Genomic DNA, 25,698 nt, shown 5'->3' on the forward strand with positions numbered 1-25,698 from the left:
GAGAAGATGCCTTCCCTTGGCAGTTGCATCTCTCTAGGGATACAGGGAGCTTTCCTGTCTTGCAGGCAAGCAGCCCAAAGGGACCTTCCTCATTAAGGGCTACAGTGTACGGATGGCCCCCCACCTGCGAAGAGATTCCAAGAAAGAATCCTGCTTTGAACTGACCTCCCAGGATAGGCGCAGCTATGAGGTAGGACGCACCAAGGAGATGGTGATCCTTGTTGGTGTTGCAGTTTCCTTCTGTATTGCATGTGAGCCATGGTTGCTATGCTGGGTTCCAGCCTTTCTTTGTTACCTGCTCATTTCATACCAACTAAGACCCTATTTCTTGGCATGTTCTCACATTTGCTATGCCACACCCTCCCCTCTGTTGCCACTCTCATCCTAGATACAGACTTTGCTTGGCTTCCATCCTTCATTCCTCCCCTTCTCAATTTCACTTCATAGGTGAGATGCTTGTCAATTGCAGCACACAATCCAATTCCTTACTTATAGTCTCCGATTTTATAGTTAAATTCCCATTCTCTTTATTCTTCAACTGATTTTCTTCACTTCCTTCCATGAAACCCCAAAAAAAGATCTAACTGTAGAGTGAAAAAAAAATTATTTTCCCATGTTCATCTTGCTATCCAAAATAATCTTCCTGTGTACAGATGCTTTGCATATCTCTGGAAGGATTTCTAAGATATTGGTGACGATAGTAACAATAATAATTGAAGGACTAGAGGACCTGGTCAGGGCAAGAAAGACTTATTCCTTACTGTGCTCAGTTTGAATCTTTACCTCATTATAAAATTAATTTGTTTTATTTTATTTTTGCCATCTTCATTCTGAATGACCAATAAAATTTAAAAATTTCTGACTGTGGAAATATAGTGATTTTCACCAAAAATGTATGTTTGCATGTGTGTGTGTATTGTTTCCTGCTTTTTGGTAATTTTTATCTTATCACAATTTTATTAAAGCAATTTAGAAAAACTTTAGCTTATGAAAAAGGAAAACCCCATGCTAAGAGTAAATTAACCACTTAAGTAACCCTTTTAGTCTTCAGACTTTTCTCAGCATTCTTCTTTTTATTTCTACAATATCTTAACTCTTATTTTGTTAAAGGACCTAGGTCTTCATTGTGTAATTTCCAGAAATTTTTAAAAATTTGAACTAAAACTTTTCTATAGAGTCCTTTATGAATATATATAATATAGATCTATGCACTGAATATGTTCCTAGTTATTTGTATTATTACATTCTGATAGTAACACATCCAGGTAAAAGTTTATGTAACAAGTCTAAACCAGTATTTCTAGAAATGTTTTTATAGAAATTTGTTTTTAAGAAATCAAGAATAACAATGTCTATTAATAAGCATTATGCAGGAATCCAGTTTCTTTGTATAGCATATGTCTTTACCTTACCCTAATGGCCAGATAATTAAAATATTTTTCAGGAACAATTACTTCAAGTTGATGCATTTAAAATAAAAAAATTACTAAAGGCTGATGCTTGACTGGCCTATTTTGTAAATCAGAATGTAGTTTATTTACTTCTTTTCTTTGGCCTATTGAATCCAAATCATTACCATGGTCTGTGTATTCTTCTTCTACAATATCCTTTGGCTCTTTCCCTTCTTATTTATTCCCACAGCTATCACAATATTAAGTTCCTGTCACTTCATCCAGAGGACCAGTTGGTCTTCTGTCTCCAGATTTCTCTATTCCAATCCTTCCTACTCACTGCTATTGAAAGAATCCCCCACTCCTTTTGCTAGAGCTGATAGTGGCTTCCTGTTGCCTGCGTTTTAACTCTGAACTCCTAGTACTCAGAGCCCTTTTACCAACTCTTCTCTGACCCTCAACTCTCCAACTTCATCTGTTATTGTTCTTCAGTCAAGCTGATCTGCCAGGCTTCCCCATAAGTCATGTTCTCATTCCTGTTCTTTTGCACATAGGCCTGCCTACCTAAAATGTCCAGCTCTGTCCACCAGTTTCCACCAACTCTTCTTTAAAATCCAACCAAAATGGTATTATTTCAGCAAGCCACTCTGACCTACTCTAGGCAACAACAGGTGCTCCCTGTCTCCTCTTGATATCCAGTTGTTACCAAATGTGCCTCCTTTTAGTGTTCCTGTTTCGTGTGTGTGGGTTGGTTTGCTTTTTTTTCTTGTAAACTTTTCTCAAATAAATGTCTGATGAAGGAATAGATAATCAAATGAAAGAATGCCCAAGGACATGAATGTCTAGACTCAAAGAGCTGTCATCTCTGGGTATGCAAAATTGCAGAAGGAAAAAATCAGTTTGAGTGAAATATTTGGTCTTTTTTCTATATGTTAAGCAGGCAGAGAATCCTGAGCTTTAAACTTGACTCTGAAACTCAGTGGTTCCTCCCCCTTGGACATCCCTGTCAAGATTCATGGAAATTTTAGTGACAGTGATAAATTAATTCACTGATTTTTCTCTAGTTTACAGCTACTAGTCCAGCAGAAGCCAGAGACTGGGTGGATCAAATAAGCTTCTTGTTAAAGGGTAAGTGTCATTGTTACAGAAATAATACTTGAGTTGATTTGCAGTTGAAGTTATGTTGCATAAATATAATCTACAGACTTCAGTATGTATTTTTTCTGCCCTTTCTCACCTCTACCTTTCCTACCACATTCCCCATATTACAACAACAAATAGTACTATGTGTGAATGAGAAGGTAAAGACAGTATCAACCTTGGGAGGACCTCTGGTATCATAGCTCATCCACCTACCTACAGGCAAGTCTGTAATATTCAAAATCACTAGAAAAGGAGATTCTAAAAATCAGCTCAGCCCAATTCAGTGTCTCCTAACCCCTTATATGCTGGAAAGGAAATTCATAATATCCAACTTAAAGTCATCTAGTTGCAATTGAGGTTCAAAATCTCCTTATTTTAGTCTTAGGAGGAAGTAGAAATCTAAACCAATCTAGATGGTCTTCAGGGACATTGGACATTAAAAACAAATTGTTATTTCCCAAGCCGCAATAAGATGTTCCTTGCTTTGGGATGGGAAGAGTCCTGCCTGAAGATGGTAAATGACTGCTCTTAGAGTACCCTCTGCTGGCCAGCCTGTAGGCAAAGCAGAAACAGTGGCCAGGGAAGCCTTATCTGGGAGTGGTCTGTCAGGTAAAAGAAGCCAACCTTGAGTGAGTCACTTGGTATTAGACAATCGTCACCTACCATCATGGCAGGACCCTACTCTGTTCTGCAGAAAGGTAGAAACACCAACTTTATACATGGCGCAAGACCTAGAAAGACACACGTCAACCTAAAAACGCAAAGCCTTTTCATCTCAGTTTTTTATTCTGCTATGAGATTTTATTGAGGATAAAAAGCAGGAAGCACCAGAGCTTTAATTACAAGAATTGCCTGTTTTACTCAGTTATGCCTTTGCTATCACAAAAGCAAACTATTGCATCTACCAACAGCGTCACGTATAATAGACTGGAACTAGGCAAACATGAACATTGATGGCGAGACTACAGGGTACACTCTCATCTAGGTGCCTTGGATTTATGCGTGTAATATACCCCTAAGTGTGTAAACCTCCATAAAACTCAAAGCAGCTTTATTGAGCTGTACCCTGTGGTACTTTCAGAATCCCACATTGAAGAAATTATTCATTCCATTTTATTTTAAAACAAACAAAATAATAACATATGGTTTAAGCCACAAATGTGTTTTTGGTCTTTTCCTCATATGTGGTGGCACCAAAATTCAGATGAAAATTGTTGCAAAATCTTTATTAAAAGCCTAATCAAGCCAAACAATTTTATTGCATTTTGAAATGAACGTTGGACGTCTCTCCATCCTTTCCTTCCCCAGAGTATGCTGACTGCACTCACCCATCCTGCAGAGGGCCCTCAGCAGGGTTTCAGAGAACACTCTGTAGTACACATCAGAGAATGAACATTCCCAGTTCCCCATTAGAATAAAAAACCAATCTCCCTCCCCTGCCCTGGTGCTCCCCAGTGCTGTAATGGCTCAACACCTTCTATGCAGTGACCCACTTTAAGGTCAGCTAGACTGTGCAGTTGCAAAAGGACATGGTAACTGCATTGTTCAGCCATTCCATTTGGTCTTGTATTACTGTTATATTTTTCCATACCCTGTTTCTTTTTATCTTCCACTGTTGCCCATTTTTTTCTCTGCAAACAAACTTGTCTGAAATTCTGCAGTGAAATCACTGGGGAGATAAGCTTCTGACAGCTCCAGTACCCTACAGAGGCCACCTTAGTTCCCATGGCCTGAGCACCCTGGAGTACTGCAAGCCTTCACTCACCCTTCCAGTTTCCTACATGATAAGCTGTGTACAGCACACTGGCTTTTCCTCGTCAGGCCTGTTTTCTTCCCTTTGCCTCGTGTTCTCATTCACACACCCATACTTTTCAGGCTGCTTCACTCTGATCAAGTTTTATTGCAAGGAAGGATTTATGTTAACTGTTTAAACCTGATGCAGTGCTATTCTGGCCTTTTCTGTAGATTTCCTGCCACCAAAGCCCACATTAGAAATAGTAGCATTTAACCTGATGTTTCATTTTCATTTGACATATTTTACTCTCATCCCTCCTCCTCCTTCCCCCTCTTTCCTTTCCTGTCTTCTTATTTTCTTTTTCTCTGTTTCTTGATTCATTCTCATCTTTGCCCTGGCAGATCTGAGCTCCTTAACCATTCCATATGAAGAGGATGAGGAGGAAGAAGAAAAAGAAGAGACATATGATGATATTGATGGTTTTGACTCCCCAAGTTCTGGTTCCCAGTGCAGACCCACTATCTTGGCTGGGAGTCTGGGGATAAAAGAGCCTACAGAGGAGAAAGAAGAAGAAGATATTTATGAAGTCTTGCCAGGTGAGAAATTTTGTCCTCTGATTATCTTCTGCTAGTTTCAGAAACTCATGACCTGGTGGAAGAATAATAACTTTGAAAATTCCAAAAGAAGCCAAATCTAACCTTCATCCTCTGAAGGAGATAATGTGGGACGCTTTATGAGGTTGTAGGGAAGCGGGTAATGAGACTCTGCCTTGCTCTGGGAGCAAGAAGAATTTGATTAGAGAGTGTCTTCTGTCCATGCCATGTGAAGTAACTTATTACATGTGTCCACCAGGTTAAAGAGTCAACAATACTTACATTGGTTTTTATTGGTTTATTGTGAGTTTTGGAATGAGTCACCAAAATTTCTAGTTTCAACTTTTTGGTGTGTAGTTGTGAGAATAATGGAAAATCGCTTCAAAATTATGAAGGATTTCAAAACTCTGAAATATGCAAATGCTGACCAACCTTTCTAGTAATACCTTGATAGACCAAACCTTAATAGTAAACCTTGATAGAGAACAACTTATTATTACCTAGTTCAGATATACCATGAATCAAATCACATCTCTTAAAAATAACCCTAACATGTTTTATCTGCTCATCATTACAGCAGGTCTACTCTATATATTTCCTTTCTTCCAAAGGCATGAAAACTAGCATCTCAAAAAATGTATAGTCATCACTGCTTCTGCATAGCCATGTCTGGTGGGGATAACAGCAGCTGGTGAACGGTGCAGAGCTCAGTGGGGGTCAGACAGTGGAGAACCAAAGCCTGAGCCTTTTAATTGTGAAGTAGTTAGACCACAGGAATGCTAATCTTCAAGTCCATTCAGAAAGATCGTTCCTATGGAAATTTGTCAGGAGTTCAGTGCTCTGCTGAGAAATTCAAGTTAAGCCTAAATTTATAGCAATTTAGATCCCAGATGAACCCAGATGAACCTCAATCCCAGATGAGCCTAAGAACTAAGGTGAATCTAACACTCAAGTCCCTGAAGACAGGGCTGGTTGCTGAAAGCATCATCAGTAGGCAACTTGCATTTCAAGGCTTCCTAAGAAGAGCGTCTGACCCTCTCCACGCTGCATTCATCTCTTTCTGGGGAAGAAGCTACGTCATTGCTTCCTGAGTCAAGGGGCAGGACTGTGACCACATGTCCCTGCCCTGCTGGGGACTTCACCCACCCACCAAGGAGAGCCTGCTTCTTCTCCTAGCACTTCCAACCTCTGCCAGTCCCGACTTCTCCAGCCTTTTTGTTGTGTTTTATTATGCAAATGATATCTTGGTTGAGGTCGAGCCATTTCTTGTGTCTGACGTTAAAAAAAATGATAATTTCCTCAGCAAGTCATCGTCGTTAATGAAGTTTTACAAAAACAGATACAACCAAAGGAAAATAAAATTTCACAGGTGATAAATTTTTCCAATTTCCCTGGCAGAATTCGATAGGATTGTTAAATTAAGAGTGAAGGTGTCTGTTAGAAAGCAACGAGCAGTGATGGGTAATTTTATAGAGTGGAAAATTGAATCAAATTGCTACATTAAAACACAGCTCCTCTGAGAATCTTCCCTTTCACAGTCGGCTCCATTGCAACAGCAGGGTGCAGAAATGGATCTAATTCACAGTACTCCCTAAAAGGAGATGCACTCCCCAACTTGGCCAGAATCTTCCTAGTGAGCTCACATTCTGCTCACTCCTGCCCAGGCTTGGGGAAATATCCGGGTGACACTCAACTTTGGGTTACAACTGTGGAAGAATGCTCTGGGAAAACCTCAGTGAACCTTCTCGGGTGGAAAGAAAGGGCCTTTTTCTGCACCATGTTTCATTTTCAAAGGAGTCGGGGGGAGGGGGCTGATGCTCAGAGACAAAGAGCAAAGGAGAATAAAGAGGAAGAGTCCTCAAAAAATAAGATGAGTTTGGGACTGTCACCTTACCTCAGGAGTGGGCAGTGAAGGTATGATTGGCTTCCTAATGACCATCTTTCTCCTGCCTCCTAAACTCCTCCCCTTGGCCAATGCAGCACTGCCCAGAGTATCAGGGCATTTTTCCAAAATTCCCACCAGCTGGTATGTTGGAGTGTCCCCAAGGGCATGAAGACTCGTCTGTAGGTACATTTAACCTCTATCCACAACAGCTGCCCACTGGAAGTGAGGAAGGCCACACAGTAGGAAATCCAGGATCTCTTTCTGCAGATTAGGGAAACAACAGCTAAACTGCACCTAGTTTCCAAAGGACAACACTGTACCCAGCCAACAGGTTCTTTCCCATAAGCCTCTATCCTTCACAGTTCTTCGAGTCAGAGTTGGAGGTGGGATATATTGGCATTTAATTCTGATATGAATATTTCAGCCACAAGTTTCCATCACCCAGCTTCCTGTCCACTCCACTTAGCTGTTGCTTCTGAACTTGCTGTTTGGATTTTGCATAGTGCCACACCTGGAGAAATTAAGAAGGGAATGTGAGGGGGCCTAACACTGTCTCCTTTCTGTTGCCCTCTCATAAGACCACCTACCAAGCAGCGGCACATGAGACAGCAATGGTATCCTAGGCACAGATACTAGCTCTAAATCAGGATGGATTTGCTCTGCCACCTGCTAGCTGTGAGATCTTGAGCAAGTTACTTACCCTCTCTGTCTGATTGTATTACCTGTAAAACAGGGAAAACAATAGTAGCTGTCTCAGAGGGATGTGCTGAGGAGTCTAGAACTGACATGCGTGAAGTTCTTAGCACAGAGCCCTGGCAAACAATGGCATACAGTGAGTACTCAGTAAATGCTGGCTGTTATTAATGTGATGGTGTTTAAACAGGAAGTGTTACCTCCTTGAAAAACTGGGGATTGTTAGGTCCCTGCCCTCTCGAACCAGACCCGAGACAGTCCAGTTGGTTATTTCCAGTTATGTGTATGGAGCAGGTGAAATTGAAAATCCTGAGCAGATGGAATGTGGAGTGCACCTTCTGCTCAGGCCCATTTTTACTACGGCCAGGTGCTGGGTGGAGGGACAGCCTACAGTAATGTTGGATTGTTCTAACATTGCATACCCATCAAGAGTCAAATGACGTGGGCCTCTAACATTTGTTTCATTGTAATAGGTAAATGTGCTTTGTGGAGGATATTTAACATTGACGGTTCTGCTAATCCTCCCTTTTGGGATGGGGCCCACACAAGCCTCACACTGTCTCTATAGGGAAAGCCATGTAAGTGAGACCTTCCTTCCAGAGTATAATTTAGATGGGCTTCCTAATAGGGAGAAAAGTGTATGTAATACATACCAAGTCAATAAAAAATGTTTTTTTGTAATCAAAATAATGTATGGGTCATCACATTAAACTCACTCCATCACATTAATCATGGGAGGGATAATTAGCATTTGCTACATGGCTAGCACTCTTCTCCCCATGAGGGAAAACCAGAGCACTCAAGGTTTTCAGCCAGGCCACAAAAATGTTAGTCCTGGAAAATATGGTTTCAAGGTTGGTATCTGGTGGAATTTCTGAACATCCGTGTTGAGCATATGTGAGCCCTTGATTTTTTTAGGATCTCATTTGCAGTAGATTAAACTGCAGGGAACTACCAAAAAGAAATGCTAAAGCAATATGTAGAAAATGGAAGCTTTTCTGAGCCCTTTCTCACCACCACCACCACCACTCCCGAAGTTATTTTACAGGCCAGCATAGGCCCAGCTCCATGATTCAAGATTCCATAAAAGGACAACTTTTATCAGGTTTCGCTTTGTCTGGGGTCTCAAGGCTGGGATCCAGCAAGACGTCTGAGACCATTGAAGTGCTGTGACTGGGGCCTTGTAGCAGCTGCAATGGCAACGGAATCCGGCTGTGTTCTCTAGAGAGGTTTCAGAAGAGCAAATGGAAAGAGAGATGACAAGCCGTCTTTGGGAATTTCTGTGCACATTCCAATGCTGCCCACACTGCCCCAGGGTGTTATTATAGACCTAGAAACCAGATTGCTTTAAAATAAAGCATATAACTGAGTTTTTAAAATTTTGAGTCAAATGGAAACAAGCATTCTGTGGAATAATTTTTCCCCCTGTACAGTTGTTCAGACCCACAGGAAGGGGGAACAGTGAAGATAAGAAGTCTAAGGAAATGAAAGAAAATGGAGACCAAAAATACAAAGTTTATGAAGAAAGAGCATCAGGGAAGAGTCAACACCATCATCAGGCCTCCTCTGAACTTCTGGCCTTTTCTCTCTCTTACTCCCATGCCCACTGAGCCCCAGCCACAGAGTGGGTGCTTGGCCAGCACCAAAACTAGAATCATGTTGTCTCTTCTACCTAGACCATCCCCCTGATCTCAGCCTGTGAAATCGTACACATTCTGCTCAAATATGTCTCCTCAGTGACACCTTCCCAGATACTCAACTAGAATTAAGCTTTGTTTTAGCCCTCACCAGTGATTTGTATTCAGGTCTTTCTCCCCAATTAGTAGATGCTTAGGTATTATTTGTGAAGTTAAATTCAGTGCATTCCAAGTGTCGCAGTTAGCATAAATTGAGTTTAATATCTTATATATCAAGCCCATATCACTGAAATAGGTTGCAAATATTTTGAGGTAATAGTTGAGATAACCAAATACACAACAGAGAATTAAATGTGTTATTAGCATCTTGCTTGTATTTTCCATGTAGTCTGATGAGGTGCTATACGTCCGTGGATTTATAACATATCTGTGCATGCTGGGGAGCAGTTTATTTCTACTTTTCTGCATGTCCCCTTTGCACCTTGAGTCTATCTGTATTTCTGTTGCATCTGTCACCACAGCACCTTGACATCTGGTTGCACATTTACACAGTTGGCATTTTTTGAAGCTTTTGTCACTTTCTTTGTTTGGGGAAGTAAGTGATTTCCCCTCTTTCTGATTTAGTCATTTTTTTCTAATGTTATTCTTTCTGATATCAGTGTAGCCAATGTCAGAGGAGTGTCAGAGCAGCACTTCAGAAAATAGCCAGGTGTCGTGAGAAGCTGCTGGCTCCTCTCTGTCCCTCTGAGGTGGATTCAGTGTCCTATTCCTCTCAGCCTCTCATTAGTGTCCCTGACATTGTGCCAAGAATGTTGATTGAAATCGACTCTCCGGATACTGATGCTCATTTGTGATGCCCCGTGGTTCTCTTACATGTTCGCACAGTTAACAGAATCTTCTTCAACTGTTTTCCCCATTGAGATGAGATATTTGGGGATCAAGTAGAGCATTTAATGTGGTAAGTGGACAGTAATCTTTAGAGGTTAATTTGTTTAAAATCTACGTAAGGTTGGGGTCCCATATGCCCTGTTAGGAGCAAGGACCATTATAATCCATTACTGTTTAAAGTTGAGCTAGCACATAAATTTTAATTCACTCTTAAACGAAGATGTATTTCAGTAGATATAATGCTGAAATGCCTAATAATATTCTCATAAAGAAATTCAACAAGCTCTTTAGCCTAAAAAATATTTTTCAAAATAGTCTCTTAAAGTGTCACATTACAGATTAATAAAAATGAGAACTTTAGCTATTTAACCAACCCCTTTTTATGAGCAACAAGACTTTTTTTCTGTTGCCATATAATAGTTGTCTTTGACTCTGGAGTTGGAAAGACACCTGTTCAGTTTCATGGAAAGATCTGAGATAACTTGTATGCTTATTTGTATTGTGCCCTCTGAACCTAAGGAGGTGTCTAGGGGTGTAATTTTCACAACCAGCTGTGAATGGTGTTTTCCTTCACTATGTGACAGTGCCCCCTACCCAGTCTTCCAAAGACCCCAGAGGCATAGCACCAAGCCCGTCAATGGGAAGGCTTCTTGATTTGAGCCCACTTTCAGCCACCTGGGAAGGACAGTGTTAGATAAAACAGATGTGGAGATTGGAGCTTCCCCATTTACATCCATCATCGATCGTAGAGCTTAGTAATGGCGGTGAATGATATAAAAGCTCTATAGCCAATGTTTTTTTTTCTTTCTAGTTGATTCCAAAAGTGCGGTGGAAACCAAGAGTATCTGGTCTGGAACTGAACTGCATAGAACACATTTCTATTGTTCCATCTTTGTATTATGACTAGATTAAGTGCTGTTGCCCGAAAGAATAAAGGAATTAAGTTTTAGTTTTCATTTTTATCATTGCAAATACATTTACATTCTCCTATTTTACAAATGCAAAGAGCAGGCAAGCCACTTTCAATAATTTATTTTAAAATCAATGCTAATGAGGTTATGTCTCGTCAGTGGCTGAGTTTTACAATAAAGTCTGATTTATTTAGAAAAGATCTTTGCTGAAGCTTCCCATCTAATGGTGGTGGGAAGGAGGTGGAGTAGCAGCACTGTGACCCTCCAACTTCGGATCCAATTTGTAATTCACAGTGGAGATCTGACCCAATTTACATTGATTAGAATTGGGAGGAAGAGACAGCTGCGCACAGACAGCAGAGGTAGAATAAACCCTCTCTGCAAAAGTGCCTAAGCACAGCAAATTATTGGTCTTTGTGATGGAGTTGTTTGATATCAACAAAAGAGCTGCTCTCTGTTCAAGTTATTGGGTATGTCTAAAACTGAGGATGTATCAACTTTTCCTCTAATGTTTCCAATCCTAAAATTAGTCCCATGTCAAAAAGGAAATGCATCATAGCTGAGAAAGGAAGGAAGTGGACCAGTAACGAGAAGACAATGTGTAAAGAATGTTTAGTGTGGTTTATTTCAGCATGATCTGTTTCCTATATTTGATTTCACTCCTCCATTAGCTTAGGTTGTTTTATTCCTCATGGTAGGGTTGACGGAGCACTACAGGAGGCAAGTAGAACATTCTATGCTGCTAGATCATACATGGCTATAAGAACTGTTGCGTCAAAGTGCTCCTTTTCCCATACTATATTGTAGGGCATATATATATATTTCATTTTCCAGAGTATCCGTCTTTTTTTTTTTTTTTTTTAGAGACAAGGTCTCACTCTGTTGCCCAGGCCCAGGCTGGACTGCAGTGGTGCAATCATGACTTACTGCAGCCTCAAACTCTGGGCTCAGGCAATCCTCCCGCCTCAGTCTCCCAAGTAGCTGGAACTACAGGTGTGCATCACTGTGCCTAGCTAATTTTTATTTTTATTTTTTATAGAGACAGGGTCTTGCTCTGTTGTCTATGCTGGTGTCTAACTCTTGGGCTCAAGTGATCCTCCCATCTCAGCCTACCAGAGTGCTGGAATTACAGGCGTGAGCCACCACACCTGGCCGTATCAGTCTCTTTCTTACTTGAAATCAGTTACTCCTTTAATGCTTTATAGTATTCTAATATATTTTTATGCTGCTCCTTCTTACCTATGAGCTTGGAGCTTACTTACTTCCCCAGTTTGGCATACCGGAACTCATATTGCCCTATAAACATTACATTTAAAAAAAGAAAGAGAAATGTCAAAGTTTCACTTAGTGGCAAAACTATGGAGAAGCAAGACAAGCAAATACCGTTAAGACTCAGGAGAAAGGAAAGTAAATGTGGCCAGGAGGAGCTGAGCATTCAGCCCTCAAAACATTGCTTATTATACCCTATCTACTGTGCATATGTGTGTATATATGTGTGAGTGAGAGAGTGGGAAAAGAGCATGGTGGTAGTGAAAAGAATAGCGAGTGTATTTTTCTTCACTTTGCCCCATGTATAAAATAGCTAAATATGATTCTGGTACACATATTTACTTTATAAGGGCCCAATTCCTATTTTATCAGGTAATGTGATGAGATGAAACCGGTTAATGGGAGTAAGAAACTTAGGCCAATTATGTTATGACTTTGACCATGTAAACATTTGACTGGAGTTAGACACTGGCATTGAGTTAGAACCCATTGTGAATCTACGGCAATTAATTAAAAGACCATTCCAGCTACCCTCAGGAGCTTATACTCTAATGAACAAGGCATGCTGAATAAAAACAGTAAAAAGATAACTACAAGCCCCAAGTACTAGGAACATAAAATTATGTACATGACCAGCCTCCATTACAGCTGAACAAAGATGGATACATTAAGGATTAAGGACTAATTAATCAAAGAGGGTTTTTTGTTTTTTGTTTTTTCCCCAGGACAGAGTCTTGCTCTGTCACCCAGGCTGGAGTGCAGTGGCACAATCTCGACTCACTGCAACCTCTGCCTCCTGGATTCAAGCAATTCTCCTGCCTCAGCCTCCTGAGTAGCTGGAGTTACAGGCACCCGCCACAGGCCCGGCTAATTTTTGTATTTTTAGTAGAGACGGGGTTTCACCATGTTGGCCAGGATGGTCTCCAACTCCTGACCTCATGATCTGCCCGCCTCGGCCTCCCAAAGTATTGGGATTACAGGCATGAGCCACCGCACCCGGCCAATCACAGAGGGTTGTTCTCTCACACACACACACACACACACACACACACACACACACACTCTAACATCCTAACTCTAGAATGCTTAAAACTAGAGAGAACGCTTGCATAGAGATAATAATTTTGAAGAGAATTCCAGTGGGAAGGAGAAATGGAGTTTGAGGAAAAGGATTAGGATTCTGGTGATAGACATCTAAATAATCCAATGGACTGGAAGCTCCACCAGGGCAGGAACTCTGACAGTCTTGTTTATTGCTTGTCCCCAGTTCCTAGTGCAATGTCTTGCATGTGATAAGCACTTCAACATGCTTATGAATAAATGAAAGGGAAGGGAAGGTGAGGGCCAGTTTGAAGGTGACAAATTAATACTTTTTTTAAGAACACAGTAATTGCCAGGCGCGGTGGCTCACGCCTGTAATCCCAGCACTTTGGGAGGCTAAGGTGGGCGGATCATCCGAGGTCAAGAGTTTGAGACCAGCCTGATCAACGTGGAGAAACCCCATCTTCACTAAAGATACAAAATTAGCTGGGCATGGTGGTGTGAGCCTGTAATCCCAGCTACTCAGGAGGCTGAGCTACTCGGGAAGAATCGCTTGAACACGGAAGGTGGAGGTTGCAGTGAGTCGAGATCACACCATTGCACTCCAGCCTGGGCAACAAAGAGTGAAACTCTGCCTAAAAAAAAAAACAGTAATTAAACTTTCCTTAAAGAAGAGAGTATGATGAGCTCAGAGAAAGCAGACCTCTCCATATAAAGAACATGAGACTGACTGGCTGGACGCAGTAGCTCACACCTGTAATCCCAATACTTTGGGAGACTGAGGAGGGTGGATCACCTGACGCCAGGAGTTCAAGACCAACCTGGCCAACATAGTGAAACTCTGTCTCTACTAAAAATACAAAAATTAGGTGTGGTGGCGGGCACCTGTACTCCTAGCTCCCCAGGGGGCTGAGGCAGGAGAATCCCTTGAACCCCGGACGTGGAATTTGCAGTGAACCGAAATCGTTCCACTGCACTCCAGCCTGGACAACAGAGCAAGACTCTTATCTCAAAAAAAAAAAAAAAGAACATGAGACTGTGAACCACTAATTGCTAATACTGATCATTTATCCCCCCAGATGAAGAGCATGATCTAGAAGAGGATGAGAGTGGCACTCGACGAAAAGGAGGTATAAGAGCTTCTAAATGCACAGGCACTGGGTAGGACATTATGGGCTTCTGATTAGAGAAAGCACCTTTCTCTGAGACTACAAAAATTACTGAACTTAATAATTAAGAGAGTACCTGTGTGTGAACCCCAAAGCCCCAAATAAAGTGACTGGGTAGGGAAATACCTAAACTTTAAAAGCAGCCATACATTCACTTTAATTAATGTTCCCAGAACAGCCAAGATTTATCCTAGAGAGGGTGGGAAGCCAAACCAGATATTTATTTTTTCCTATCAGTATTTCTTATATCAGTACAGTGAAAATAGAATTGCCTCATCTCTAAGAGATCAGAGGATTGAGAATGGAAAGAATGGAAATGTCTCCTCTCTGAGCGGCCCGGAGATTGCAAGTTCAGAGGGGAATGGAAATGTGTCAGATCTGAAGAGTGAACACAGGGTGAAAGATAGAATTGCTTGGTAATGCTGACTTCTGATGGCCTGGTTTGATTCCAGGCACATGTGGAAATGAATATGTAACAGGTTTGTTGAATATAAAATTACATCTTATTCATCCCAGACTGTTAACCATGCTTCAGGCTGTTAGTGAGCCCATCCTTTCTAAGGTCAGATGCCCCTCAGAAGCCTCCTTAAGTGGACCAAGGACCTATTCCACGGTTGTCAGTAAAGGAATGCTGCACATTGCAAGGGCCATCTCAAGGACATTCGTTCCATCAGCAGAGCCCTAATCATGACTGATTTAGATACTGGCTGATATTTTTCTTAGGGAGTCTATGAAAATCTTAAGCCTAGGAATTCTTGCCCTCTTTCCCTCCCTGCTCCTTCTCCATTATCTGGCCCTGTCTTTTCCCATTCTCCTCTCTCCTTTCCTTGTGCTTTTTCTTCTCTTCCTTATCCATCCAGCAAAACCCCCATTTCTAGGTTCATTCTCTATAGAAAGTGAATACTTAAAAGGTTCAGGACCCAACTTCCTAAGGGTCCAGCTTCTCCCAGGGAAGAGAAGAGACAACGAAGCTGCAGCCTCAGAAGTCATGTGCCAAAGCAGGAGAGAAAGAAAGCAGTGGAGGCAGGTGTGATGCACAGATGTGAGTGTAGCTGCAAGTACCTCATGATAATGAACACATGTGATTAGGTCCATTCTGAAACCTATTTCCTTCTGTTGTCTACTTACTGTACAGAATTCCAAATGAAAATCTGTTCTGACCCACCCATGTTCCACATATATCTTTTCTCTACCAACTTCCATCACCAGTGCAGAAAAGAAACGCTTCATGTGGACAGCTCGGGTGGAGTAACTGTAAGCTTCCTATGGCCAATTTCATATTAAACTCCATTCAGGAAGCATCGATCTTTTAGCAAAGTCTAGAATCCAGTTTCAGACTCCTCCCTCATCTCATTTCCTCCTTCCACCTCTTTCTCTAAGGTTATATCTGGGAGGTGAGAGGAGATTTATTTCTTAACTGTTCCTACAGCTATAATTCAAGTAAGTTTAAAAAAAAAAAAAACCCTTTTGTTCCTCATGCTTCCTGCCTCCAAAATAAGTGTTGTTAAAGTATAGCAAGCTCTGAATACGTTTCTATGGTTTACACTTCCCACCAGTTATAATGATTGGTGACTTAGTGATTGAAAAACAGGAGGACTTTTTGCTCTCTCTGCAGAATCTGAGGCAGGAATTTTTATTATTTGTGTTTACTTATTTATCGATTGATTTTATATACTGCCTTTTCTCCAAAGGCGCTATAGAAATGGTGAAAAATACATAAATCCAAATGTCATCATTTAGTTTTGTAATAATAAAAGATAAAGGTCTGGGGGAAGGGCAGGCAGCCCTAGTGAAGGCATTTAAAAGGCAGGGAGCTCTAGGACGGTGTGAATTCCTATGTCATAGACAAGCTACACAAGTTTGGGCTACTTAGTTTTTCTCAGGTGTGTGTTTTTTTGTTTGTTTGTTTGTTTTTTGAGACGAAGTCTCGCTCTGTTGTCCAAGCTGGAGTGCAATGGCGCTATCTCCGCTCACTGCAACCTCTGCCTCCCAGGTTCAAGTGATTCTTCTGCCTCAGCTTCCCAAGTAGCTGGGATTACAGGCACGTGCCACCAAGCCTGGCTAATTTTTGTACTTTTAGTAGAGACAGGGTTTCACCATGCTGGCCAGGCTGGTCTGGAACTCCTGACCTCAGGCGATCCGACCGTCTTGGCCTCCCAAAGTGCTGGGATTACAGGCATGAGCCACTGCGCCCAGCCTTTTCTCAGGTGTTAACATGCTTTTGGGGAGAAAAAAATATGTAAGCAAGTTGACCTTTCCCTTCTTCCTTTTTTCCCAAAAGATGCTATGGCTAGTAGAGTTACTTTTAAAATCCAAGTACTTTTCTCCAACCTCGATGGATCCTGTTCCTTGAATGCTGTGCTTTTTTCTCTGATGGAATTGCTAACATTCTTAAGGCCCAACTAGATCATATCAGAATAGGGGGGAAGGGATTCAGTTCATCTTTATTGAGTGTTAATGACCCTGTAAGATGTAATTTCTTTTATTTCATTCTGTTACCTAGAAAATCTATCACAGCCTTGTAGTATTGATTGTTCAATCTATAAAGAGCTCAGTTTACAGCATGACTGTTAGTAACAGGGTTATTTTAATGAGTGACTCTTCAACACCTCAGAGTTTCACTAAATTCCAACCCATCAGCCCAGTAGTCTAACAATAAGGGTCTTAGGTAATGAGAACTTATCACCTTTTCCTATCATGAAAAGGTAACCTCCAGGTAACCAAAAATAAAACTTCCTCTGTGTTCGTTTTTTATAAAAATTACTGGCCATTTGTTTGCATGTGCTATGTCAAATAAAAAGCAACCCTGGAGGCACAAATCATCCTTAGATACATAAAATCCCTGACCAAGGAAAACCTGAAACAGACCCCTCCCACCCGTACCTCCCTCAGTCTGCCCCCAACCCCAACTCTGAAATTGTGGGCAAACTAAGCCAAAAGGAGACACAGACCACACTACTGTGGTCTTATAAGCAAATGATTGCTTTTAGGTGGGCCAAAAAATGGTTGCTTATACCATTCCATCTCTGAGGCCCGCTTCTCACTTTAGTGCGCGCCAAAAGAGTGAACTACTACATGAAAGAAACAAAGGGAAACCACAGAGGTGTTTGCAGCTCTTACCTTTTGAAGCCTGTTTTCCAAGACCAAACATGAGCTGATTATTAACCAGCTAAAATTTTGGCCCAATGGAAAGAGGAAATGACATGAAAATCAGAATCTGAGTATACTCCACTTCCAAATCATACTTATAACACTAGGATCATAGTAATTTCAAAACTCAAGATTAAAGGGCTATGAAATAAGCAAATGGTATTATCCAATTGCTCTTCCTCCTCTGGTGCCACAGTCAGTGGGGGCTTGGCAAATATTTTCATAGCTTTCTTCCAAAATAGTTAATAAACTATCAAGGCTGGGCGTGGTAACTCACATCTGTAATTCCAGCACTTTGGGAGGCGAAGATGGGAGAATTGCTTGAGCCCGGGAGTTTGAGATCAACTGGGCAACAAAGCGAGACCCTGTGTTTTCAAAAAATTAAAAAGATTAGCTGGGTGTGGTGGCATGCACCTGTAGTCCCAGCTACTCGGGAGGCTGCAGGGGAAAGATAGCTTGAGCCCAGGTGTTCGAGGCTGCAGTGAGCTATGATTGTGCCACTGCACTTCAGCCTGGGTGACAAAGCAAGACCCTGTTTCAGAAAAAAAAAAAGAAAAAAAAGAAAAATTGTCAGAGTTTACTTGAATGAACTGAACATGTTAGACATTTCTGATCTGGCTTAAAGAACATTTCAAGTCACTTCCAATGGGTCACTACTTTGGCGTTTTTTGTCCAAGTCTCACCATCCCATCCTCTCGTAGGACTGGCTTTATCCATCTTCACATTTTGTCTCTCTTTTCCATAACTTAAGAGGTTGTACTCAATGCCAGGCCTTATTGACACGATCATTTTAGTAATCAAGAAAATGTAAATAACATGCTGGCCTGACTTTAGCCACTTTTCCCTGGTCACAGCCTGAATTCTGTCGCTACCCAGTGACTCCCAAACATAAGCTGAACTCTGGAAGGAAGAGTCAGCTTTTATTGTCCCTAAGGAAGGAGAAAAGCAGAGAGATGTCCTGGTCCTTTTTACCTTAAAACTTTGCTAGTCATACAGGCTAATTTTCAGCCATTGACTCTATCATCAGTAGCACCAACTTGGCCTCAGTTACAAGAGAAATGACTGTCACTAGTTGTAAAGAACCTGGCATGCAATGACAAATGCTTTGCAATAAATAGAAAAAAGAAACCAATACTTTTTTTTAACTTGGTCTGTTGCTATTCTTCTTATGACATTTTGGTTGCTTGGAGTTTAGCTTCCCTTACATAGGATAAAGAGAGTAAGATGCTGCTTTTTTTTCTCTAGAAAAAGCCCTTCTCAGCTCTGCTAGCAATTTAAATGCAGTGATCACACCCATTAGCTTCTCTATCATTGTAATTGTTGTTAATTGTTATAACTGTTTTAGTTATTAGTGGTGTCATTATTGCTCTAGGTCCTCTGTCTGTTTTATGCTGAATATATTAGTGCTTTGCTTTTGAATTACCAGGCTTTATTTAGTGCAGAGTTACGTTTTTTTGGAGAGACATTGAGAAATGCTGGCATTAAGCTTTATTCTTTTGTTTTTCATTCCAAATGGACAGACTGGAAAAATAATTAGATGGAATAATGTCCTTAAAATGAGAATTAGGATGTTTTGAATTAATTAAATGGTCAGAATGCTGCACCATTTCTGATTTCAGACGGCTGCCAGAGTAGTGTAAGCCTAAAGGAATCTAAATCCAGCCCATAGAGGCAAGCCTCACCCTTGGGCTCTCAGTTCCTCTGTCTGCTCTACAGAAATCAAAGTCGGCCGGGCGCAGTGGCTCACGCTTGTAATCCCAACACTTTAGGAGGCCGAGGCGGGCGGATCACCTGAGGTCGGGAGTTCAAGACTAGCCTGACCAACATGGAGAAACCCTGTCTCTACTAAAAATACAAAATTAGCTGGGCATGTTGTCACATGCCTGTAATCCCAGCTACTCAGGAGGCTAAGGCAGGAGAATCCCTTGAACCCAAGAAGCAGAGGCATTACACTCCAGCCTGGGCAACAAGAGCGAAACTTTGTCTCAAAAAAAAAAAAAAGAAAGAAAGAAAAGAAAAGAAAGCAAAGTCTCCTCATGCATTCTCTTGTTTATAGGATGAGTTGGGCAGGTTTAGGGAGAAGCTGGAATAGCCCTGCAGACTTCTGGGCTTTTAAGCTCTTCCTGGTGCCAAGTTTCAGGAATGAAGCCCTCCTCCAGCTTATCTCTTCCCCTCTTCAAGGTCTTTAACACCCACTTGGTCAGAAAAGCCTTTTCTGACCCCTCAAACTATGTTAGATTCCCTATTACACACAGCGTCCTCAACTTCTCCTTCACAGACGTATCATAATCATAAATAAACATTTGTGTAACTGTTTTTTCCATGATGCTTCCCCGACTAGAAGGTACCCTTGAGAGGAGGGCTCATGTGTGGCCAATGTGGGATTCCCAGTATCTAACACAGTCCCTGGCATTTAGTAGGTACTGTATACATGTCTGTTGGATGATGAGAAATGAATTAGTGAAGTTGCATGCACACATACACATAAATGCATATCACATGTGTGTTAAACAGGAAGTCTGCAATATGGAGTCATCTTGCCCAGCTAAGGAATTACCCCTCACTGATTTCCTTAATAGAGAATACTTCTAGCTAGCTAGCAAGTTCAAACTTTTCCCAGTTTTTAGCCCTTCATTCTGCCTGTTTTTTGGAGCTGTTCTACTTCTGACAATCCCTGTTCTTGGGCTGAGCTAAACCATCTCCTAGATTCCTGAACTCTGTCTTCTTTTGGCCTTTAATATCAAAGACCTTTTCTATCTTTATTTTTTTTCCTGGAAGGCTTCTGTTTTTCTCCTAGCTTCTTGCTTTCCCTGTGATCTTTTGTGCTTTTAGAATAGATCTTTTTCCAGATGTTCTCCCAGGCCCATATATACCCAATGTCAAATCACTTTTTATGTATACACCAAAAAGGCACTCAATATTAGGACCTATCCCACATCCAGGCACACAGTAGGGAACTGTACTCCAAAGTGACTATCTGCTAGGCCAGAAAAGACCAAGATAACCTTGTTATTCTCCTTACCACTTAGAAATATTGTTATGGTTTTAGAATCTATTTTTACAAAAATGGTTTTCTCTACCACATATAAATCCATGGAAAATATTGATGTTAATATTCTTTCATTCCTGAATTTAGTCAAAATCTTGGGGTGATTAATCAACTCCATTAAAATGGAAAATTCATAATATATCCTCTGGGAAAACTACTTTCACTTTTCAGGGATTGATATTTCTCTATTATTTCATATACTTATATTTCCAAAAATGAATGCTTTGTCTTTTCAATAACTAACATATTTCTCCCAAAGTATTTTTCTTCCAAACATACTATCAACTCTGTGGCAGAATATTTTCACAGTAGTTATCTTGTTTGCTGCCCTCTGTTGTCTACTGCACACACAGACAATTTTATGTGTGAAGAAAACATGCCTGAATTTCTATATGGTTGACATTTTTACTTTTGTTTGCAATATCTGAGTTTTAACTAAATAGTTCTCTCCCTCCTCTGTTTTTGTACCCTTTAAGATTCCTACCAAAGTTCTTTTCCAGAGACATATAGGGATTTTGTCCCTCTGTGCCTTTATTATTTAAATTGCTCGTAAGTCAGGAATAAGTCGAAAAAAAGCAAATATAGGGAGAGTGTCTGTGCCCCTACGGCCCACTTGCCCTATCCTCAGCTACCAATACTATCACTGCTCAGGGGAGGGTGAAATGAATAAAGGGAAAGGTGGAAATCTATAGAACAGAGTCCCCCAAAATCATGTGAATTTTAATTAGAACCCAGGACTCCTGACTCCCATCTATTGAATTTCATCTTTTGTAGGTGCTTTGTTCACAGCTCTGATACAGAGCACCCCAAGGAAAAAGGAGCATGCCTGGTCTAGTGGGCATTAGCTCTCCTGCCATTCAAATCCCCAGATCCTCTCCCACTTTGTACTCTAGTGTTTAACCTTTCCGGGTAGAAGATCAATACAAATTCTTCATTGTTAAGAATCGATGGCTGTCCTGTGGCATCATTGCCATCTAGTTTTGCTGAGAAGCTCAGTAAATCTCTCCAGCTGCTTCTAAAGCTTGGTTTGTCGTCTTCAGTTGCTTTCATTTTTAATGCAGATCACTTTGGTTTCTGTTCCCCCGGGGCTTGCAGATAAATCTTGGCAGACATGTTCAAGGTCTACAAATGAGATGCTGGAAAAGGGCCAGCCCACCCAGAATTTGGTTGTAATGGATGAGACACCCCTTGGTTCCACTTAAAGACTGGGCTATTCGTTTCAGTATTTATTGGTGATTACCTCATATAGTACCTAGGTGGGAAGTTCCCAGGAAGAAGTTCCTATGGACAAAGAAAGCCAAAAAGTGAGCTGTGGTCCAGAAACCTGCTGGCTGACTAAGCCTTTCTTGTAAATAGGCAGAAGTCACAGATTTACTCTGATCCTTCAAATGCATAATGAAGAGAAAAACTAGACAGTTAGTTGCCCTGGATCAGGAAAGTCTGGTGGGAAACCTCTGCACTGCTTACTTACAAACCAAGTGAAAAATTACCTGCCTGATTTTTTTATTAATAAATAAATATATTTATCATATTGTTGAACGGCATCCTACTAGGAGTGATCTTTAAATATTTAATGTTAGTTAATGATCTCCTTCTCCCATAGTCCTTTGCTCATGCTGAGTGTTTGGCTGTATCTCATCTCAACTCCCCTTAATCTGAAGTTTCCTAAGGGCAATATCAGAACCCTGGTTTCCATTTGCAGCAAATACACGGGCTCCTCGGAAAAAATAGAGTCCTTTTAACTTTGATTTCTCCTCTCTTTGATCAGTAGACTATGCCAGTTACTACCAGGGCCTATGGGATTGCCATGGTGACCAGCCAGATGAACTGTCCTTCCAACGGGGTGACGTCATCCGTATTCTCAGCAAGGTAAGGACAGAAAGTGTGGGGCTTAAATCGAAAGTCAATTTTTTCATTCTTGATTTAGTCACCATAAACAGAATTATTCCATGTCATACACTTCCCATGGCTCCCTCACATATAAATTCCCATTTATTCATAATTGTTAGGAAAAGTTTTAAATGAAAATCCAGATTCAGGAACCAATTTCACATTTAAAAATACAAGGCCAGGCTGGGTGTGGTGGCTCACGCCTGCAATCCTAGCACTTCGGGAGGCCGAGGCTGGTGAACTGCCTCAGCTCAGGAGTTCAAGACCAGCCTGGGCAACATGCTGAAAGCCAGTCTCTACTAAACTACAGAAAATTAACCAGGTGTGGTGGCACGCACCTGTAGTCCCAGCTACTTGGGAGGCTGAGGCATGAGAATTGCTTGAACCCGGGAGGCGGAGGTTGCAGTGAGCTGAGATCACGCCACTGCACTCCAGCCTGGCGACGGAGCAAGACTCCATCTCAAAAATAAATAAATAAATAATAAAAATAATAAAATAAAAAATGCAATAAAATTGGTATTATACCAAAACTATGCCAATCAAAATTTAATCTTTCTCAGGGACTTGTGCTTAAAGGTCATCACTATGTACATAATTTATTACCATGTAATACTATTGAAAACATTCTGGCTAGGTAAGCTGCCTTCTTATTTCATTTATAGATAAACAAGACTGTAACATAATTATGTATGGGGGAGGAGTCAGAGCTAGTTAACTCAATTGGTTTGAGCAATTGCTGATAAGGCCAAGAGAGTGAATTCAATCCCACACAGGCCAGCTAACTTTATTCTCTTCCTCAGTCACAAGTTAACCCCTAGTTGCAGCTAACCATCTTACAAATAGTAGTGTTGACCATAAACAAACTGGTTTTTTAAAAAAAGGATGGATTATTACAGATCAATCACTGATGTGAAGAAGATTCAGAACTCATGGGCTACAGTTTGGGGGATCAGTAGCATCATTTTGGTAAAGAAAGACCATACATATTCTATAGGTGGGCTAAAATAATAGGCTCTGTCCCTAGCACTTATTAAAAAGTCCTCTCTCTATGCAGCCCATCAATCTCTACAAACACATTTTTGAAATAGACACAACTTGCTCTTTAATTGCTGAGTATGTGGATTCCATAAGGGAAAACTGAAAACCCGTTGGTTATTAATCTGTCATTTATCGTTTATCTTTCTTCTTTTTTTATGTGTCAGTATCTTTTATCTTTATTCTGTGAATTTTACTACCTTGGGCAAAGGTTTGTCTTGGTTTGAGATATACCATAAGCACCTTAGGAAACAGTATGGGTCTAACCCACAGCACCTTTCCACGGTTCCAACAGAATCAGGCCCCTTTAAATATGGACCCAATTCAAATCCAACCCTTTGTTTGCAAAAGAGTAGGAGGCCTGCAGGCCTTGTTGAGTGAGATCACAATCTTCTAGTGATTCCTCCTGGATCCTTAACTCAGTACCACCCTAGTGCCATTTCTGTGTGGCTCCAATACACCAAGAATAAATTGGAAGCAAAGAAGGGAGTGGACATTGGCCTGATTGGTATTTCAACTGCCCGAAAGCAAGGTTTGCCGTGTAATAGAATTTGTGTACATTACCACACTGGCATTACAAGGGAAATCGAGTTATCCACTCAGGTGTGACCAGGCCTCTGTTTGCCCAGAGCCTGCAGGTGAACAAATTAACTGTTTACATTGTCTGGAGGTGCCTGCAGCAGGAGGGGGGAAGAACAGAGCCAGACTGGCTGCTGGCCTTCTCTCTGTCATGATTATTTTGTTTGTTTTGCATGTCTTTTGCTTTTGTTAATGGCTTCTCACTGGGGGTCCCTTTCCTCTAGTTAGAAGGGGTTGTGCAGTGACCTGTCCTGCAGTATGGAGCTGTCTGTGGTTACAGTGGCTATTGTATTTTTAAGAAATCTCAAAGAACATGGGGAACCAATCCAATCTTTTAAAAAAAAAAAATACCTCTTCCCCTTCTTTGTTACTAAAAGCTAACACAGGCCAGGCATGGTGGCTTACGCCTGTGATCCCAGTATTTTAGGAGGCTGAGGCGGGAGGATGCTTGAGCCCAAGAGTTCAAGACCAGCCTGGGCAACATAGCAGGATCCCATCTCTACAAAATTAAAAATTAAAAAAAAATAGCTGGGTGTGGTGGTACATGCTTGTAGTCTCAGCTACTCTGGAAGCTGAGCTGGGAGAATCACTTGAGCCCAGCAGTTCAAGGCTGCCATGATTTTTGCCATGATTGCCACTGTACACTTGCCTGGGTGACAGAGTGAGACTTTGTCTCCAAAAAGAAAAAAAGAAGAAAAGAAAGCAAATATATCTGAGTTTAATTCAATGAGAATACCTCACTGCCCTGTTTCTATCAGTTTCTTTCTCCTCTCTTCTGGAAGATTCTGAGTCCATTTTCATCCTGTACCATTGTATTAATAGTAGCATATTTCTTCCCCAAAAACCTATACCAGCTGGCTCTCTTCCCCATGTTGCAAATCCCTGCATATCAAAGAGGAAATGAGAAGTTAAGAGCTCAGCTGAACTTTCCCTCATGAAGCTGCATTCCAGTTAACATTGGTTTGGGGAGCATCTCAGTTTTGATTCACCTTTATTATATTACCTAATTCAATAATAGTCCTTGGACAGGAGGGAACCTTAAAAGGCCACCCAATCTATTCATTGCCTTGCTTCTAAGAAGCACAAATGAACAAATTCAAACAGATAGAAAAGGAGATTCCACTACCATTCCCAGCTATCTGTCTATTCAGAAGTTCAGTATTGCCTCATCTCTGGAATTTTCTCTCAAATAGATCCTAATTTATTCCCACTTTAGCCTCAGCTGCCTTCTTTTGCTGGGGTCCGTTACACTCTGCAGCTGTCTCTCACACCTGTAAGGACAGAACTGACCCAAGTTGAATTTAGTCCCGGAAAGTGGTATCTAGAAAGCTCTATTTTACTTTTCTTTTTGTCCAGTAGAAGCTCTGTTGGACAAGAAGGGCCTGCTGTTTAGGAATCTAGGGAAATCTGTTTCCCTGAGAGACACAGATGCAGCTGTGTGCAGCTCAGCTTAAGTGGACTTGTTTCTTCACCTGTTAAAAGAGAGTGTGGAGTTGGATAGCATCTAAGAATCCTTCTACCTCAGACATTCCCATTCTAAATATGGTGGGCCTGACACTGCAAAACTGCTAAAGAAGTTCCACACAAAAACGTGTTTTAGCTTTAATTATTTATTCAGTTTAAACAAAAAAGAATTTTTT

General features: G+C 41.1%; 1 protein-coding gene across 6 annotated transcripts in view; it reads left to right on the forward strand.

The window, feature by feature from the left end:
* The window catches only part of SKAP1 (src kinase associated phosphoprotein 1), a 307,330-nt gene that overhangs the window by 255,805 nt on the left and 25,827 nt on the right, over window positions 1-25,698 (forward strand). For 3 of the 6 annotated variants that reach the window (XM_054456000.2, XM_054456004.2, XM_063656889.1), the window contains 5 exons: window positions 66-190; window positions 2,456-2,519; window positions 4,671-4,865; window positions 14,266-14,316; window positions 22,323-22,423. In XM_054456000.2, the coding sequence (XP_054311975.1) occupies window positions 66-190; window positions 2,456-2,519; window positions 4,671-4,865; window positions 14,266-14,316; window positions 22,323-22,423 (536 nt within the window). The remainder of the gene's footprint in view (window positions 1-65; window positions 191-2,455; window positions 2,520-4,670; window positions 4,866-14,265; window positions 14,317-22,322; window positions 22,424-25,698) is intronic. The other 3 variants (XM_054456001.2, XM_054456002.2, XM_054456003.2) reach the window with 3 other exon arrangements.

Source organism: Pongo pygmaeus, chromosome 19 (genome assembly GCF_028885625.2).
Source record: "Pongo pygmaeus isolate AG05252 chromosome 19, NHGRI_mPonPyg2-v2.0_pri, whole genome shotgun sequence".
NCBI classification, from domain to species: Eukaryota; Metazoa; Chordata; class Mammalia; order Primates; family Hominidae; genus Pongo; species Pongo pygmaeus.